This window comes from Crocodylus siamensis, chromosome 10 (genome assembly GCF_052110815.1).
Source record: "Crocodylus siamensis isolate JL-2025a chromosome 10, ASM5211081v1, whole genome shotgun sequence".
NCBI lineage: Eukaryota > Metazoa > Chordata > Crocodylia > Crocodylidae > Crocodylus > Crocodylus siamensis.
In genome coordinates this window covers 65761251-65781134 of record NC_143404.1, presented here as the reverse complement: position 1 = coordinate 65781134, position 19884 = coordinate 65761251, and the positions used below count along the sequence as shown (strand labels likewise).

The window sequence follows — 19884 nt, the reverse complement described above, 5'->3', positions numbered from 1 at the left end:
CTCACAAGTAAACTGGAAAAATGTGAACAAGTTAGAATTACTGCTGAATACAGAACTGGATACAGAACTGGCTGAATAATCACTACCAGAGTCACTATAAATGGATCAATGTCAAACTAGTAGGAGGTTTCAAATGGGGTTTTTACAGGGTTCTGCTCTGGATCCAATGCTGTTTAACATTTGTTTAATTACTTGGATGAAGGAGCAGATTCCTGATTATATCTGCAGACAACACAAAACAGAAGGGATAGTAAGCACTTTAGAGAATAGGAGTAGGATTCCAAAGGTTTTTGATAAATGGAGGCCAGACAGAAAGATGAAATCCAACAGAGTTGTAATGTGTAACACCTGGGAAAGAAAACCTAAATGCACAAATATAGAAGGGCAGATAACTGGCTAGATAGCTGGGTTGCTGAGAAGGATCAGGGATTTTGGTTGGTCACAAACTCAATATGAAACTGCAGTGTGATACAGTTACCAAAAAAAAAAGCCAATGCAGTTTTGTCCTGCATTTACAGATGTATTGTATGTAAGACACAAGAGGTGATAGTATTGCTCTCCTTGATGTTGCTCGGGTGAAGTATTGTGTGGAGTTCTGGGATTCATATTTTAGGGAGGAAGGCAGGGCACACAAAGAGAGAGAGAAAACTAGGATTATTTAGTTTCAAGAAAAGGAGATTGCGGAACAACATATTGGCAGTCATACCTGAAGGAATGACATTAAGAAGCAGCCCACTACTGTTCTTCCTTACCATACAGGATATGAAGCACTGGGTTTAAACTGCAGCAATGCAGATTTAGATTAAATCTCAGAAAAACAATGTCTTTACTGTCAGAGTACTAGGCAAGTGGAAAATGCTGCCTAGAGAAGCTGTAGAATCTCGAGCTGGAGAAGCTGGAGGTTTTCAAGATGCTGAATAGCATAGCCCTCTAACCCTATGACTCTATTATTAAGGGACAAGCAAGAAAAGATCTGGTTTCTGTTCCTGCCGCTGCTACTAATTTACTTTTTGATTTTAGTAAAATAACTTAATCTCCCTGCACCTCCGTTTTTGTCTACAGGAAAATTGAGTGATATTTCCAACCTCTTAAGATTCAGCCAGTGGAGTAAATGTAGTCATTGAAAAACACTTTTAGATCCCTGACAGATGGAAATGTAGGTGCTAAGTATTTTCAAAACCTGGTAGAAACTAGTCTTAGTCTTAGTCTTAGTCAAGGTCTTTATTCTCTAATTTTCAGATTATATTCCCTTCCTGGTACATAGGAGTATGCCTACAGTCACATCTGTTTCTGAATCTTGTACTTACTCATGCGTGCTAGTTAAACACAGAACAAAAATAATATTTAAAAACTCAATAAATATCATTATTTATGTACCAAACACTATACACTTCCCTGATTTCAGCACCATGGTCAACACTAGTTTTCTGTTACCCTGAGACATACATTTGTAGGTCACAGATGATGGTATAGAGCAGGGGTGGCCAACCTGCAGCATGGTACCACAAGTGGCATGGTCAGCCTGTGTGTGGCAGGTGGGAGACTGGGGAAAGGACAGGCAGCACAGTGGCAGATTGGGCAAGGAGCACAGGGATAGAGCAGAAAGCAGAGCAGCAGATTGGATGGTGAAAGGGAATCAGAGAGGCACCTGAGGAGGGTATGGGATTGATTTGTGGCACAGTGCCTAAAATGTCAGCTCCCACTAGACTAGAGTTTCATGGGCATGGATTATGCCATAAAACACAGCCTTGCACAAAGTACCAGCGAAAGGGTAGGCACAGATGACACAAATCCTCCTATGCTTCTTGTGCTGCAACTGCAACATGGCCACCTCTTAGGTATGGTTATACATGTGGAGATATGGGCCTTTAAACTCTGCCCAGTAACAGGTGGCAATAAGAAAACAACCAGAAAATGCACAATTAAGATTAAGAGTTGAGGATCAAGAGGAGGGGCTTCATTCTGGAGAAGTGATGGAAAACCATAAAAGGATGAAAATAAATGCTAGACAGATCTACAAAGCATCCTCAAGGCCTATATACCAGTGCATGAGGAAAAGGAGGGGGCATCACACTCCATGTCAAAAATGTATATGTTTATTCTGAAATCCAAAGAGAGAAGGCAATAGAGCTGTTACATGTATCTGGATGAAAATAAATAGGGTAAAGAACAGTAGTGCTGTTATGGTGGGGGGACAGGTTACAAACATGAATCTGATAAATATGAGAACTGGGCTACAGATAACAATGTCAAGTACAATGAAGACAAATGTTACATTTAGGGAAGAAAAAGCAAATGCATGAGTACATAATAGGGTGAAGTGCTACTGGGTTGGCAGTAGCACTTCTGAGAAGGATCTGAGGGTTTAGTGGATTACAAACGCCACATGAGTCACCAATGTAAAATAAGCAAAAGCAATTGGGGACAGTTTGACCACACGTGGAGACTTGGTTATTTACAGAAAGAATGTCTGTGTTTGCTATAATTCCCTCTGTGCATATAAATGCAACTGCCTGGTGAGAAGCCATTCCCAAAATCTGCAGTGCAGATCACCTGTGAAATTCAGCAAAGTGCTAGCAAATTTCTAGAGTAAGCTAATTTATATACATTTGGCAATTAAACCAAAACAGAGCTTACTCTGTGCTTACTCCTTCACTCCATGCTTTTATTTAAAAAGGGCCATAAGGTTAATGAATTCTGCAGTAGAAGTACATAATTTTTTTGGCAGGACAGCAAAAAAAGTTAAAAATACTTTGCATTGCAAAATATGCTGGTGCAGAACATTAAGTAAACTAAGAAAGTGCTAACATGTCAGAAAAATGGACATTATTGTTTGTCTTATGTGTTTAACACAATCCATGATTTTTCTACATATTTGAGTTGTACAGTTTCTCTTTCTCTTCCCCTCACACACATGTATATAGAGAGAGTATAAACAACTTTACTTGCAGTTAATTCAACCTAGATATTACAAGCAGGGGCAGCTGTTGATTTAAGAGCACTTTTCTTTCTGAGTCAATACTGAAGTATTGAACCAGAATATTGAGCTCCCAAAGGCTCTGCTTTCAGATAAGAAGTAAAATTAAATTTCTGATTACCATTGAACTGGATGGGATCCATCCTAGATGCAGCTTAATTTCTGATTCCTTATGTTCCTAACAAGGTATCAAGAAACTGAATTACTATTTAAGTTTTGTAGAGGACCTATCATTAATTAAATTCAGCTAATTAATTATTAAAACTATCACCTAAATTCCTTAGTTTCAGAAATCATAGGGGATACATTTCAGAGGATTATATTACAGACTTTTTTGTGCTTTTGCCACCCTATGTAACAGTTCTATGACTCAATGGCGGCGTCTACACGAGACACTTAACTTTGCATGAGCATATTTTACTGCTAAGCAAACATGAGCAGCTACGTATGCACATGCTTACTTCACAGTAAACTTCCCTAATCCAAGGAAATTTGCTACCTGCAAATGCAAGTAGCAAATTTACTCGGCATTAGTAACGGCACTGTAACCCTCGTGTAGATGCCTGACCGGGAGCAAAATCTGCTCCCATTCAGCTATCCACCAGGGGCAGGAGGTTCCTCCCTGACCCCAGAAACTGCTTGCTTCTGAGGCAGGCTCTGCCACAGAAACCTGTATGGGAACTATGTCCCCCTTCCCCAACAGCAGGGAGCTCCAAGCCTCTGCTCTCAGATTGCGATTGGGGAGCAGGGCCTGAGAGATCCTCAGCTCCCAGCCCTGCTTTGCCATTGTGATTGAGAAGTGGGGGACTGGGAGACACTTATCTCCCAGCCTGAGCTCAACAGTCGTGGGGCTTGGGCTAGGAGATAAGTATCTCCCCGCAGCAGCCCTAAAGTTGCAGAACCACTGATGGAAGATAAGTGTCTCCCAGCCCGAGCCCCATGGCCACGGAGCTGGCACTGAGAGCTCCCTGCTGGCAGGGGCCAAACAGTGAGTGTTCCCTGCCCATCTCCATGCACATGGAGCTGGGGGAGGAATGGGTTGGGGAGCCTGTTCTCTCCCCAGCTCCACACTCATGGAGCTGGGGAGGGAACAAGCTCCCTAGCTCCCGCCCTGCATGCCCAGGTGAGAACAGTGTTCCCCTGCCCCAGCAGCAAAGAGCTTCCAGCCCCCCCCACCACCACCTGCAGTCGTGGAGTTGGGAACAGGCTGGGAGCAATTGTGATTGTGGAGCAGGGGATAGGAGCTCCCTGCATAGGGACAATTCCCTGCCCATCCTGGAGCTGGCTGGGACCTGCACCTGACCAGGACAGTTCCTAGCCAGCCCCAGGCTATGAAGGAAGCAGTGCAGCCTGGAAGTCGCTGGGAGACTGTCCTGTTTTGATCAGTCCCCAGCCAGATCTGGGCTGTACATACAGACTTTGCTGCACAGCCCAGGGCTGGCTGGGAACTGTCCCAGCCAGGGTTAGGTCCCAGCCCCATGGCTCAATCACATGATTGAGGCACGGGGCTTGGAAAGAGCTAGGTAGGGTAGGGTAGGTCCCAGCCCCCTGCCCTGATCCACCGGTGGAGCAGCTAGCTGCTAGCGACTTTAGTCCTGAGTCAGTCCAAACACAGCTTTAATGGGCTTTATTGCCTGCATGTGTAGAAACAAAGGTTTTGGAACCATCTGAAGCCCAAGATGGGGGTAGAAGATGTTTGCCAGTAGTAGGGGCACTTATGGTTCTGGACTGACTCTCAGATTTGGAATTTGTTTTGGCTAATTTGGCTTGGAATACAGGGATATATATATATATATAAAGACACTGGCCAATTCCTGCTTACTGTGCAGTAACTTACTGTGCAGTAAATTTAAGCTTGTATAAATGCACATGTGGACATACCCACTCCGTAGCATAATCAAAATAACTGAATACATGTTATAAGGTTTTGTTAATACTTTGTGCTCTGATAAGGACACAGCTACCATAGTCACCCAAAACTTATAACCATTAAAACTTCATACAATTCCTTCCTCCAAATCTTCACACACTTTCTTTTACTAGTTTTTTTTACTGGAAAAAAATTGTTTTTCAGGCTCCAGTATAGAAATGACTGTTCATCTTATCTACGTGCACAATTAGCTACTCACAGGCAATAGATTTCTGGACATTTTTACTTACAAATATCCAGCATATGAGTTGGGACTAAATTTAGAATAAATCTAAATGTATTAAAATAGGAAAGTATACATGCATGGCCTCCAAACAGCTTAAACTTTGGCATACGGTGACGCCAGGAAATTACTGTTATCACAGCAACTTAATGTTTGTGGTTCCATATTAAAGTAAACAGATTCTTAAAGAGATATTAGATATTTCCCTGGCCAGGACAAGACATAATGATTCAGGAAGTTCATCTGTAGGTATACAAAAAGTTATTTTTCATTCAAGCAATCTTAGGGGGAAATATAAGTTAAAAAGAGAATTAAGTCACTGCTTTATGTCAAAAGCCCATCTCCGCTTCAAGTATGGAACTTCAAGTGGCACTTCTTTAATATCAGTCCTTGTGGATACTTCTATTCTGATACATAAGAATCCAGGCCTGAATTTTGACAAACCTTCACAGGCTGGGAATACTAGGTGACATGAGTCTCTTGTGAAACACTGAGTGTTTGTCTGCATTCCCAAGGTAGAATAATATTAAGTTAGAGTCTTCTCAGCAGTTGTCACCCTAGTGACTAAATCCCTTTGAAGTCAATGGATGTCTGGTCAGGGGTTTTGGATGCGCCCTTTAGTTCTGTTTACCCAATCCATAACTATTTGGATTGAAAACCAGGCCCCAGTGAAATCCATGGGAGTTTTGTCACTGACTTTAGTGGGGCTAAGATTTCACCCCGGTCCTTTTTTATCTTTCTTCATAAATCAAGCAGATTAAAAGGAAGTTGCAATTGAAAGTCTTTGAAGTTAGCCAGACACCCAAGGCAAAGGACCACATTCATAACTGTGTACTATTGATATTGGCTGCTGACATATAATTGAGATAAAATTGGCAGCTGACATTCAATTGAAAAGAAATGTGCATGATTTCAGGTTTTGCTTTTCTTTCTGTGCTGTCTGGATGTAATCTTTCTCATTCCTGTTGGGCATATAGTTTAAGGAGGCTTTTATTTTACTGTTTTTTCAAAAATAAACAAAAGGAGAACAATGGTGGAACTGCTGAGGAAGAGGCAGAGGAGAGGATATCTACAGGCATGAGTCAGAGGAGACAGTAACCTAGAGAGCAGCAAGTGCAAGATCCCAAGGACAGAAGCCCCAGGGCCGCTGCATCAAGAAGGAAGAGAGAAGTGGTGGTGGTTGGTGACTCCCTTCACTGAGGGACAGAGACACCAATTTGTCATCCAGATTTGGGAGCGCAGGAGCCCACCTGTGATGCCTGTCTGGAGCCCAAATTCAGGACATCACAGAGTCTGCCAAAGCTCATCCATGCTTTACATTACTACCCCTTCCTGCTTGTCCACGTAGGCATCAGCAATACCAGGAATGACTGACCAGATCAGAGGTGATTATGAGACTCTTGGCAGGAGGATTAAGGAGCCTGGAGAACAAGTTGTGTTCTCATCGATCCTTCCCATGGATCCTTCCCATGGAAGGCACAGGCCCAGGCAGAGACCATCTTATCCTGGAAGTGAAAGCATGGCTAAGATGGTGCTGTCATCAGAGCTGGATAAGTTTCATCCCCACATCCTGAAGAAACTGGCAGAGGAGATATCAGAGCCCTTGGCAATGATCTTCATGAAGTAATGTTAGATGGGCTAGGTACCAGAAGACTGGAAAAGGGCCACTCTTTAAAAAAGGCAAGAAGGAGGACCTGGTTGGCCTCACCTCAATAGCTAGAAAGTTCCTGGAACAGATCCTAAGGAAGGCCATCTGAAGGAGGAATGGCTGATCTTCTTTGACAAAGTAACTACTTGGGTGGATGAAGGGAATGCTGTGGATATAGTTTAACTGGACTTCAGTAAGGCTTTTGACAGAGTCCCACATGACCTTGTCATAAACGAATTGGAGAAATGTGGGATGGATAAAACTACTACAAGGGAGATAAATAACTGGCTTAATAGCCATAAGTAAAGGTCCATGTCAGAATGGCAGGAGGTTTAGAGTAGAATCCTACAGGAGTCTGTCCTGGGCCCAGCGCTGTTCAACATGTTTATTAATGATTTGGAGGCTGGCATAGAGAGCTTCTCCAGGGAGTTTGCAGACAACACAAAACTGGGAAGGATTGTGAACACATTGTCAGATGTGAGCACAATTCAAAAGGATCTCAACAGATTGGAAAGTTGGGCTAGAGCTAACAGGATGAAGTTCATGCAGACAAGTGCAGGGTGCTATACCTTGACAGGACTAATCAAAAACACAAATATAAGATGGGGGGCCACCTGGCTGGATGGCAGCTCTAGAGAAAGAAACTTGGGAGTCTTGGGAGACCACACACTCAAGATGAGTCTGCAGTGTGATACAGATGCACAAAAGGCAAATGTGGTTTTGAGCTGCATCAATAGAAGCATTAGGTGCAAGACATGAGAGGTGATAGTGTGTCTGTACTCGGCACTGGTTAGACCTCATCTGGAGTATTGTGTGCGGTTCTGGGCTCTACATTTTAAAAAGAACAAGGAGACGTTAGAGAGGGTTCAGAGGTGGGCAATAAAGATGATCAAAGGCTTGGAAGGTAAGTCATATGAGGAGAAGCTAAAGGAGCAAGGCATGTCAGCTTTCAGAAAGGGTGCTTAAGACACATGATAGCAATCTTCAAATCCTTGAAGGGCTGCCATAAAGAAGAGGTAAAGCACCTTTTCTCTCTTGGTGCAGAGAGGATGCACACCAGGGACTTGTGGTTGCAGCAGAGTAAATTTAGACTGGATATCTGGACAAACTTCTTCACTGTGAGACTAGTGAGGCAGTGGAATAGACTGTCTAGGGAAGTTATGGACTCTTTATCACTGGAGATGTTCAAGAAGAGGCTGGACAGCCACTGGTCAGGGATGGTCTAGGTGTGCTATGCCTATTTTCTACCATGGGTATTTCCCATGCTTCTGGGCTTTGCTGGTTGCTCCTGCCTTCCTCCCTCCCCACCCCCTTTTTTCTGGTGCCTCCTGAGTCTGGGGGGCCACCTGCAGAAGCCGCCAGCAGCACTGGTGGCAGGGACAGGGCTGTTGAGTACCCACAGAAGCTGGCAGTAGCGGGGAACAGCCCTGTTGGGGCGGGGGGGGCACGTGCCCTCATACCAGTTGCCTATGGGAGGCGGGCTAAATTGCCCCCTCATACCAGTTGCCTGTGGGAGGGGGGCTAAATTGCCTCTGGAGGTCCCTTCCACCCCTATTTCTCTATGACTCTGTAACAAAAATATTGAGAAAAGACTGCATTATAATAAGAGGGGGGAAGAAACTGGTTCCTACAAAGTGCAGATAGAGTGAACATTGGAAGTTTCTATATATAGGGTATGATACACCACAGTGACCTCTGACTCATTTCAAAGTCATTCTTTACTAGGTGATATGCTTTACTAGGTGGCCTGGGAGTGCTGGGGATAGAGATGTAAAATTTCTGGAAATTTTGAAGCCATGGAAAAAAATGTGTTTTTTCCAGAAAAAAATGCAAATTTGGGGAAAATTTGATATATATGATATTTATTGTCTTATCAATCTACATTTACTTTACTGCTTTAAGAACATAAAATATATCATGTATAACTTAATTGCACATAAAATTGTAATGCTTGGTATATTTATTAAATGTAAAAATATAAATGCCTTATTATTATTTGAATAAAAGTAAGGCATTTACAATAATTATTTGTAATTACTGTTACAGATGGAGCTACAAGCTGCTGCACTGTAAGGTACTTATGCATATCTTAGTTTTTGCCAGTTCTTGAGAACTAGGAAAAAAATAAAAGTTGAAAATAGAAACCATCAACATTGTAATAAACAAAAGGAAGTTTTTATTACCTGGAATTAGAAAGTGTCCTCCATACAGTCAGCACTCTTCAAAAACAAAAGAAACTAATATTTTTAGAAAAAGAGCTCAGAAAAAAATATCCCTTTAATGCTGGAGCCAAAATTCAGCACATGAAACCAGTATGTTATTTAAACAATCAAATATAGCCTTGAAAATATTAGCATCGCCAGTTTCTTTGACTAATCAGTCAGACTCAGTTTCTGAAATATCAATATTTTCTGATTCTGAATCTGAACCTTCATTTTTATCATCATGGACTTCAGAAAACTAAAGATTTTCATGTATTGAAACAAGTGTCTCTACTCTTTCAGAGGTTAGTTTATTCCTTGATTTGGTGTGTATATTTCCAGTTATCGACCAGTTTCTCTCGCACGCTGCAGAAGATGGAGGAATCTGAAGTGGGTGACTTGGTGGCAGCCTATAAGTATGTCAGGGGTGTGCATCAGGAACTGGGAGAACATCTGTTCATGAGGGCACCCCAAGGGAAGACAAGGTTTAATTGTCACAAATTGCTGGAAGACCATTTTAGACTGGACATAAGGAAAAACTTCTTTACTGTTTGAGTCTCCAGAGTCTGGAATAGACTTCCCTGAGATCTGACCCCAACTGACTTCCTGCCCTGTGGGCAGGGGCCTGGATCCTGATGATCTCGTGAGGTGTCTTCCAGCCCTAACATCTATGCAATCTATTAAATCTATGAAGAAGACAAAAAGCAAGCGGAGTCAGAGGGTGTGTCGTACAAAGGCCTTGCCACCATGTTTCAGGAGCTATACTTGATAGAATCCCAGATTCCACTCCTGGCCCAAATACCTGACCATGTTCTGTATTCTGCAACATTTGCAAGTACCTTGCCAACATCAAGCCCTAGGTGTGTTGCTTGTTTTGTTATCTGGTCAAACGCAATAGCAATGCTCTCATTACAAACGTTTCTACCTTTGAATGGTGGATCCAAAAGATTTGTAGCAGCGTGAATAGGCTGGCAACAACATTAATCCCACCTGTGAAGTCTTTCACTTTTCCTTCTTCCATATTTGTAAGTGGAGTTATACTTACATTGTCAAAGAGTTGATTTTATCTGGGCTATTAGGTAAGGAATGCCTGACAAAAACTCAGTGTCTGAGTCAGATGCAGTAATTGCTGAAGAAAGGGGCTTTAGAAACCTCCGGGAGTTGTGCAGCTGGACCCAGAAGACATTCTTATCAAGTACAGTGTTCCTTACGCTTCGGGCTGTTTTAATATCTTCAATAATAACTGTTTCTTGAAGAGCTGCTTTGTTTTTTTAGTAAGCTTTCAAATGAGATCACCACCCCCCCACCTAGCTTTACTACAAAGTTTAAATGTCACCATTTTATTCTTCTCATTCTTTTCTTCCTTCTTCTTAAAGATTGCAGGTATAATAGGAGTAGCTTTTATGTATTGTGTAACTTCTTTTGCTGTATTATAGATCTTTTGCAGATTGTCCAACTTCATGAAATCATTTAGAAGCAAGTTTAGGCCATGGGAAGCACATCCTTTTGCAGTAATATGTGAATGTTTGCCCATTATGATCTTCCATGCTGCTTTCATATTACTTGTGTTGTCAATCAGCAATCTGACTACAGGACTGTCAATCTTCTGTAGAATTTCACATATTTTGCTACTGATATATTTTGCACTATGTCTGTTTTCTCCTGTTTCAATGCTTTTATAAAAAAACTGATTGAGGTGTTGTTATCACAAAGTTTATGATTCCTTTTCCCTGTAGATTTGTCCACCCATCAGTAATTACTGCAAAACAGAGTGCTTTGTTGATTTTTTGTGCACATATTGCATCGTTGCAGTATTTGCAAAACACAGGGGTTTCTTTCAGAATGTCTTGCAGTTGCAGTGTTGAAATGCTTCCATACATTAGAAGATGGTCACACCATGTTGCTGAAGGAAAAAAAAAGAAATAAGTAATTTAATAGCTAGGTGACATATATAAACACTAAGATACAGCATGTGAAAAATTTAGTAATCAATGGAGGGGAGCCCTCCTCAGTAAGATAACTGTGAACCACCCTTTCCTCAGACCTCACCTCAGTGCTAAGTTATGGGCAGGGCTGTACACAGGCATGGGCAAACTGGGCAGCCACCTGGGGCCCGGACAGAAAATGGGCCCAAAAATAGTTATTATTATTATTATTATTATTATTATTATTATTATCTCTGGCAAAGGGGGGCCCAATACTAAAAGTTTGCCCAGGGCCACCAAGAGCCTAGGCACAGTGCTGGGTATGGAGAGAGGGTGACTTGCTCAGAAAGCATCAGATTGGTAGGAACACTATTATGAATTACATAAATTATGAAAATATACTAACTGAAAATATAGTTTAATATACCAAACTCGGAGACCTCTTACCTTTCAATAAATGAGAAGTCTACTTTCAGTTCCTTTGTGTTGCTAGATGCAGTTTGTTAGGTACTTCTATGGATCTCAGGGTCACAGGGTCCAGGAGGAGGCAGCTTCCATTCCACCACCAAAATCTTGAGGTTTCTTTTTCCTCTGAGGCTTTGCTACCCATAACAGGACTTCAGCAGCTTCTTCACACAACCAAGAAGGGCAATAAGCTTCTTGTTTCCCTGTAGCAGGGAGCTGCCAGTGTCTACTCCCAGTCCTTTGAGGGGAGAGGTGACCAGGGTGAGGGGCCTAGTCAGGACTTAGCAGGAGGACATATTATTCGATTTCCACCGAACTTTAGATCAAAGGTCATCAGAGGAAGGAAGGCTGCAAGCAATGCAGAAATACACAAGCAAAAAAGGCCCTGGAAACTTCCTTCCTCCTCCTGTGCAGATTGCAGTGCCCTCTGGGGAAAGAATTGCATCTTGGATTTGAGAGTGGTATTATATCTAGCATACAAAGGAATTGTAATGAACTGTAGATTATATAATACGGTAGATTAGATAAAACATTGTCATAATACATAGTTATTGGAAAACATCTTGAGGCAGTTACGAGCAGCTATAACAAACAATATTTGAAAACCTTGTCTTAAAAAGTATTTCATTTATCACTCTAAAAGAAAATATTTCAGAAGAGGTTTTTTTCAGTTCTTCATGAAAAAAAATTGGGGAAAATACATTTTTTCCTGAATGTTTCTGGGTTTTTTCCAGGCCTTCACACCTCCACACAGGGAGCACTGAAGGGGGTTTCATAGGAGAGTTTCATCTCCTGTTGTTACTTACCAGTCAGAACAGAAATGACCCTTTGAATCTTTTTTGTAGTTTTATCCACTCCTATTTTCAGTATTAATATAAAAGTTGCAAAAATGCTTCATGAAAGATCCTTTTAAAGAGGACACAGAAAAACCCTTGTAACTAGTGATGTTGTGCTGCATACTTTATCACTGCCTGTTTTCTTCTGCATGTACACTTAAAGAAATGTCACTTTTTAATAAGGGACATTAATTGTTAAAACCTGGAGAATTTTGCCCCTCTTCCAGTCATCTTAATAGATTTTTAAGCCTCTTCAAGTCTGCCTAGTGTGTCCAGGACAGAGCATCGTAGGGATAGTTTTATATTATCCCTAAATCATTATAGGTTTTTTTCCTCTGTTCTAAAACTGAGAAGGCTTGTTATTGTAAAGAAGGTGTGCTGTCTCTAAATAGTCCTGGAGTTGAACTCTGCTGAGTTGCAACTATAACTGAGTCATATACTAGGTGTCTACCCACCAAGGATGTACATCGGTATGCAGTTGTCCAGTAATTCAGGAATGCTGTTCAGCTGTGATCATCAAATGGAAAACAAATCTGCATGGGTTCCTGCACAGTCTCCTTAAGGAGGAGATAGGTCTCCTTAAAAAGCTGAGAAATGAAACTGTTTGAAGCAGGATTATATATTAGAGAAAAAGGGCACATCTACACAAGATGCATAATGCTCATTAGCCTAAGTTAATGCACATTATGGGTGCATGTCTACATGTGCACACCCTTAATGTGCATTAACTTAGGCTAATCATGCCTAAATTTAATACTTGCAAACACAGGTCTCAAATTTAGGCACAATTAGTTAATGTGCATTAACTCATATGTAGACATTATCTGGCACTAAATTTGGTACCAGGTCTGCCCTCCACTAGGGGGCCAGCCTGAGCCCATCCCCAGGAAACATCCCAGGGTTGGGGTGCTGGGCACCTCCCCTGGGACCCTGCCCCTTAGGCTCCCACCCACGGCCCCTCACTCTGGACTTGAAGGCCCAAAATATTGTAAATAGTTTTCCCCTTGTATATAGTTTCCCATTTGTAAATGAGTTTTTTTTTATTGATGTTAGGTAGAGAGGATGGTGGAGAAGTTCTGTTGGTTGAGAGGGGAGGAGGCAGCGAGTTCTGTTTGTTGAGAGAGGATGGGGGTGGGTGTTGTGAGAGTAATATTGTTTTTCTGTTTCACCCATGTGCATGCCCTGAGAGTGGTGCTGGGGGTGGGCAGGGGGCAGGGGGTGTGTGGGCAGCAGGGCAGAGTGGGGAGTGCAGAAGGAGGGGGTCAGGCAGGGGCAGAGGCAGGGGCAGTGGCTGAAGCAGCCCTGGCATGGGGAGGCAGGGTGGACAAGGAGGGAGCTGCCGTATGCTGCCCCTGCACTGGACACGCAGCTCCTGGGCAGGGAAGGGGCTGGCCAATGATCAGAGTTTCCCTGATGGCTGCCATGTGCTGCCAGCTGGCTCTGGCTTCAACATAGCTATCAAATGCTGGCACCCATATGGCCAGAGGCTGAAGCTCCTCCCAGTGGCCACAGGGGCACATGGCAGGGCTGCAGGGACGTGGGACTAATTTTAGTGCCACATCTCTGCATGTGTAGACACCTGCCAAAATTGCTTAATGCACATTCACTTAATGAGCATTAAATTTAGTCTTGCTTAAATGTGCACATAGATGTGCCCAAAAAGTATTACAGTGTGTTTTCCCTGTTTTTTAGAATTTGAGAACATGCCAAAATCACAATCATGGAAAAAGTCAATCTGAATCATTTTTGTACTTGTTAAAAGCTTGTATTGTAATTTCTTATGATAAGGTTGGTGTGAATTTACCTATTTCAGTTCCATGGGCCAAAATCCAGGAGTCGTGTATGCAGTACCTAATCCAAAGCTGACAGAAAGACTTGCATTGGCTTTCACTGGGCTGTGGATCGGGCCCTAAGTTTTAAGCAGTAAGATAGCATGAGGGGAAACACCTCATGATCTAGTTTTGTGCTGTTAACCACATTAATGCTGTAGTCACTGGGAGCCCCAGTCAACCAGCAGGCGCCATTGTGCTAAATGGTGTACAAACAAAATAAAAAAATAGGGTCTTTGTCCCTAGAAGCTTAAATCTAAATCAGCGACCTGAGGAAGGGCACTTTGTGCCCCAAAGCTTATCTAAAATCTCTCCCAACCATGTGGTTGGTCCAGTAAATGATACCCCACCCCCCAAAAATATCCTTGCTTCTTGCATTTTTGATACTTAACAGATATAACCTAAGAGTGTTCTAAAGTAAGTTATTTAAGAATGATGCAATTAACCCTAGAAAAATTAGCCAGGAACAGCACTAAACAAGAGATGTTGATGACCATGAGAAACCAGTATGCAGAAAGCTTTAAATATAAGCACAAACATTTTGACAACCTGTGATCGTCTCTGAATCTCTAGTTATAGTACAGGGATAACCAATAGAGAAGCAAGCCACAGAATCCTGCACAGCTCAGAAAACTTGGATTGCCCAAGGGGGTGTTCAGTCAGTGATAGGGATCTTAACAAGAAGAGCAGACGATGACAGCAGACTGGCAGATGCCAACAACTTTTCCACCCATTTTCAGGTGTGTCCCAAAGGGCATAAACAGGGAAATATTTCAGAAGTATCTGTCTGGATGTCAAAACAGTAATAGCTTCCCAAAGAGTATCTCCAGCATAACCCAATTGAAATGCAGAATTCGGTAACCTAAAAAAGTTGTGCCACAGTCAGATCACTGCAAATCATTAAAATCAGGAAGTGCAAGTTTCCCCTTGGGCACCGTGGGAAGGCTGAGTACTAAGAGAGTACTAGTACACCCACCCTGAGTTCATTCACAAGTTTGCATTATCATAATTAGATCCTTTTTGAAGTCTTGTTTCTGACATCCTGAATACACAGAATCTAACTGATGTCCATTTAGCCTAAGACATAGCCAAATGTGACTGGGATCACTGTTTCTAATCTCTGATGTTTGTATGTCTTCACTTTTTGGATTGTAAACTCTTCGAAGCAGAGAACACTGACACTGTGGTGACAAGGATAGAACTAAAACCTACACAAGCATTATGCCTTATTTCTTTTTGGAAATGACCTGCTACACATTGACCCCCCTGCAACACTATAACATATTTTCTTATGTATAACACACACTTTCCCCAAAAAATCAGCCCCCCAAAATGAATGGCTATGTTTTAAGCAAGGAAGCCATTTTTTTTTCCACTGGAAAAGAAGCAAGCCTGCAGAGTCACATTTTAACCTTGTCTCAGCCATAATTATGGGCTGAGCACTGTAGCTTCTACCTGACACACCAAGTGAGCTGCTGGTAGCATCTTGATGATGCTTGTGATGTGGAAACAAGACTTTATGTACAGGAACTGTACATACTTATATAAATAACTACTTACAAAAAAGAACTAACAATCTTGCTATTGCCTTTGCAAGGATCTGCGGCCTAACCTTGTGTGACACAGACTAAGTCATTCTGGGAACACAGCGTGTCTAGGAAGTGGACTAGGAGACAGTCTAGATCAGGCAGCTGATACCAGGAACTTCCTGGTGCCGTATTTCTTGGACGCCCAATTCCCAGGAGGACTTACTGTATGACACACAGATGACCATGACTCTGGAAAAAAAATATTTTTCTACGTTTTGCCCTCCAGAAACAAGGTACATAATATAATTGGGGTTGCACTGTATGTGAGAAGATACGGTAATAAATAATGTCAATGTGGCAACAAAAGAGGAGTAAGTGTACCAGCGATGAATTTGAGTTGTAGGAATATCTTTCCTGGAAAGCTTTCTCATCATTCAAAAGCCCTTATGTCCATGCACAACACAATCAGCATGATTCCAATCTCATCTGCACATATTTCAGCAATTGTTTAAAAGCAGAGAGAAGAATTAGACTCTGTCTCCAGATGCTGTCTATCCCAGCTCAGCCTCGGGCAATGTAAATGAGCCCTAAATCAGGTCAGAAAGAGAAATGACATTAAACAAGCAATGTCTTGGAAAACAAAAGGTATTTTTTTTATGTAACTTGATCAGCTCATAAACCAAGTGTGGGGAAAATACAGCCGGCAAGCCAGATCCACCCTACCAACTGACTGGGTGCCAAGTGGATGAATCTAGCCTGCAGGCAAGTGGCAACTCCGGCAGCCATGTAATGCCAAGCAGTTAGGACTGGATTCAATTTTGTGAATCTCTCATCAAATTGAAGCAATTTCCAGAGACAAAAAAAGTCATTCAAATGTCTTGCTGTCTGAATGGTTAGAAACCCAAGATCCCAGCCCCTCTCACCCATCCTGCTCCTAGGTGCAGCTCCCTTCATGGCCCATCCCATCCTCCTGGCCATGCAGCCTGCCTGGGCAGGTTCCAGTCAGTCTCCAAGGAGACGGGGTGGTGACAGTGTGGGGCTGGGACCTGGGGTACAGCTACTATCTGCAACTTGCATGCCCCTACCCATGGAACCAGTGCCCATCATAGGGCCATGCAGGGAGCAGATCACAGCTCTACCCTGGGCCCCAGCTCCACACTCTCATAGCCCCAAGATCCCAGCCCCGGCACCACCCAGCCAGCCCACTCCTGGGTGCTGCTCCCTGATGCTGCTCCCTGCTCAGCCAAGTGCAGAGCAAAACTAAGGAGTTTTCATGAGCAGTGCTAGGGGGAAAGGTGTTGACCCAATGTGGCGGGGCATGGGAGGAGGAGGGTGCTGCTCACCTGGCTCGTAACAGCTCATCAAAACTCCCTAAGTGGCCCTCAGGCCTAAAAAATTGCCCACCCTGATATAAACTGAAAATATGGTCCTTGCCTATGCAGTGACAATCTACAAGCATAATTACCTCAAGGCTAGGCAGCCTCAGCTTTCACCAAGGCAAATAGGAGTGAAGAATGCACATCACTTCTCAGAAACAAAGCCCAAAGTAAGAAAAGGGTCAAATCATAACTTAAAAGTTGTGATATCCAACATTGAAATCTCAACTCCCTGCTTCTCCATACAAAATAGGCCCAAATATCCAGACAAAAGTGAGTGAAAGATGAGGCAGAAAAATAGAAGGTTATTCTTGTAGTATATTTTGGCAGCTGATAGCATAAAATGTCCATAGGCTGAAGTGAAATGTCCACACAACTAAACCTACAGAGTTTAATATTAAATATCATGAAATGTAGCCATGCATAATTATTAATTGTCCACACAAAAGGAAAGTCATTAATGAGAGATTCCTTTCTCTGCCTGTCCAAAAAATAAGGGAGATGCTTGAAGCCAGATATTCAAGGTAAGATGGGTACCCAGAAGATACATGTATCAGATAGATAGATAGATAGATAGACAGATAGACAGATATTTGCAAATTGTTATATGCATTCAGTTTGAAAACCACAGTTTGCTTTAATTGTTCCAAGAACATAGTACAAGGGGAAGTTTCTTTGCAGGCCCATTGAAACTTGTATCAGATAAGTCAGTTAACATTAAAAATTCATCAAAGAATATTGCAGGATACACAAGATAACCTTACCTTGGAAGTGTGATGCAGGAGACAGGTGTGTCTCAGACTGACTGAAGCTAGCATATGTTCGTGCCAGGTGGTCCATTTTCACAGGGTCCAGTGACCTGTTTGGAAGCCGGTGTTCCTTGCTTAGCCTGCTAGGCTTCAGTTGAACATATTCATGCCTTTGGCTGCCTTTGTACCTGCATTGTAAATAATATTGCTCAAAAATGTAGTTTTACGTGAAAAAAAAATCATTTAAATTGCACATAAATCTCTGTTGAGCCAGGTCTATCTTTGACTTCACATTTCTGAGCTGTTGGTCATTTGTGACACAACCTTATTGTTGTTTGAATCTGTCAGCAGTTGTCCTGCAAATGCTAGCTTCAGATGTACCTCTTACTTCCTTTTCAAAGCCAGTATGATCTGCACAACAGTATGACCATCCACAAAAAGATAGCCGTAGATACAAGTTTGTCTCTCTTAAAAACATTTTGACTCATTCATTTCATTTTTTCCCCTCTGCTCTTGTTTTACTTTCTTAACAATTAAGTCTTATTTAAAATTGTGGGGTTAAAATACCCTCCCTCATGTCCATGTGTGATTTAAGTGGGCATCCCAAACAGTCCAGTCTCTTCTGTTGACTTAAGGTCCAGCTCTGCAGAGCTACAGCAGGACACAGAATTCCTGTTGGCTGAGTTGGGGGTAGAGGATTCGGCCATTATAGTCAACAGCATTTGTAGTCTTTTTTTTAAATGGCTTGTTTGTCCATATAATACATTCGACACAGACCAAAATAACTACACAATGAAACAATAGAAAAGATTAATTAAAAAGAGAGAGCGAGAGAGAGAACCCCACAACATCCTTTCTGGGCTCTATGTTCCTGCTAGTTCACAGCTGTGAGGACACAGAGACCCACACATTCATTTTTCATCACATAAGTTTGAAACTTCAATTTATGAAAATGGAATCAGTTTTATATTTATGTTCAGTTTGGCCTTAAATTTGTGCTTTCCTTTTCAATTTATCAGAAGGGAGCCCTTGTGCTTTTTATGTAAGTGAGGTACCATGATTCTGTTGCTTTTCTTAGCATCTTACAGTTTGTCATGAAGTGTGTCTGTCCTATCAGAAAAAAAATCATGCGTGACAATTTACAGTGCTGTGGAGAACCTTTGCATCACTAATTCATTTCCTCTGAAAGAGAAAACTGCCTGATAAACAGGAACTGAAAAAAAATCATGTGAGTTTCTGAAAATGGACGGGAGGGTGCCAGGGAAAGAACTTCTACCTACAGAGCGGGTAATTCCACCTCCAAGGGCCTGATCCTACACATTCAAATTCCTCTTAAAGTCAGTATGTCTTTTTCCAGCTTCAGAATGACAGAGGTGAGAACTGAGGCCCTAACCTCACTTTGTGCTGGAGACCTGTCCCTAGGCACAGGACCCAATGATTTAATTTCAGTGGGTTTTTGCATGACTGCACAAACACAGCACAAGATTGAGCCCATAGGTGCATTTATATTAGCAAAGATTTGGCCAGGATGCGGGCATGCCCAATAATAATCCAGGTTAGATTTTTGAGAGAAAAATCAAATTGGTAGCTCTGGGCTCAACAGTTTATCATCTGACTGGTTTCCCTCAAATAAGGGCTCTTGGGCAGATCTTTGTAGCTGTGGTGTACCCCTTCTTACATGCTTCAGTTGGTTGCTGTTCTTGCTACCTATCCTCCCCAGTTTAAGTTACACGAACCTACCCTCACTTACCCTGGCTCGTCCCTTTACTGATGCTGTAGTAGCATTGTATTTGAATGGGGCTCTCTGTCTTGAACACTGCTTTTTTCCAGTTTATCCTGGAGATTCTGGTCCCTCCAGGAACAAATTTAACCCCTAATATAAATAGACATAACTCCCCTGAAGACTCTGGAGCTGTGCCCACATACACTGGGACTAAATCTGACTCAAAAAAAGCAAACAGGCCTTCCTTACTCTGGTAATAAATGCTGCTCTTTTAAGACAACATAGGCCACATCTATACAAGATGCTGAGTGTGCGATCATTGCTGAGCAGTCTTTTAGTACCTGTATAAACAAGCACTAAATGACTGCACAGTAATTGGAGACACTGCCCAGTCATGCCTATGAACAGGTGTTTCATGATGCTGACTGTGCAGTAGCTTATGATTACTGCACAGTAAGCATCTCTTTTAGACA

The 19884-nt window shown here is 42.2% G+C and overlaps 2 protein-coding genes across 4 annotated transcripts in view; one reads left to right on the top strand and one right to left on the bottom strand.

Annotated features, from left to right (window-relative positions):
• LOC149856752 (androgen-induced gene 1 protein-like) overlaps positions 1-19884 on the top strand; it is a 191584-nt gene that overhangs the window by 108592 nt on the left and 63108 nt on the right. The window lies entirely within an intron of this gene.
• Positions 1-19884, bottom strand: part of ZNF831 (zinc finger protein 831) — a 35283-nt gene that overhangs the window by 8626 nt on the left and 6773 nt on the right. Inside the window, exon 3 of the mRNA XM_090020741.1 lies at positions 17704-17876. Within this exon, the coding sequence (XP_089876867.1) occupies positions 17704-17876 (173 nt within the window). The remainder of the gene's footprint in view (positions 1-17703; positions 17877-19884) is intronic.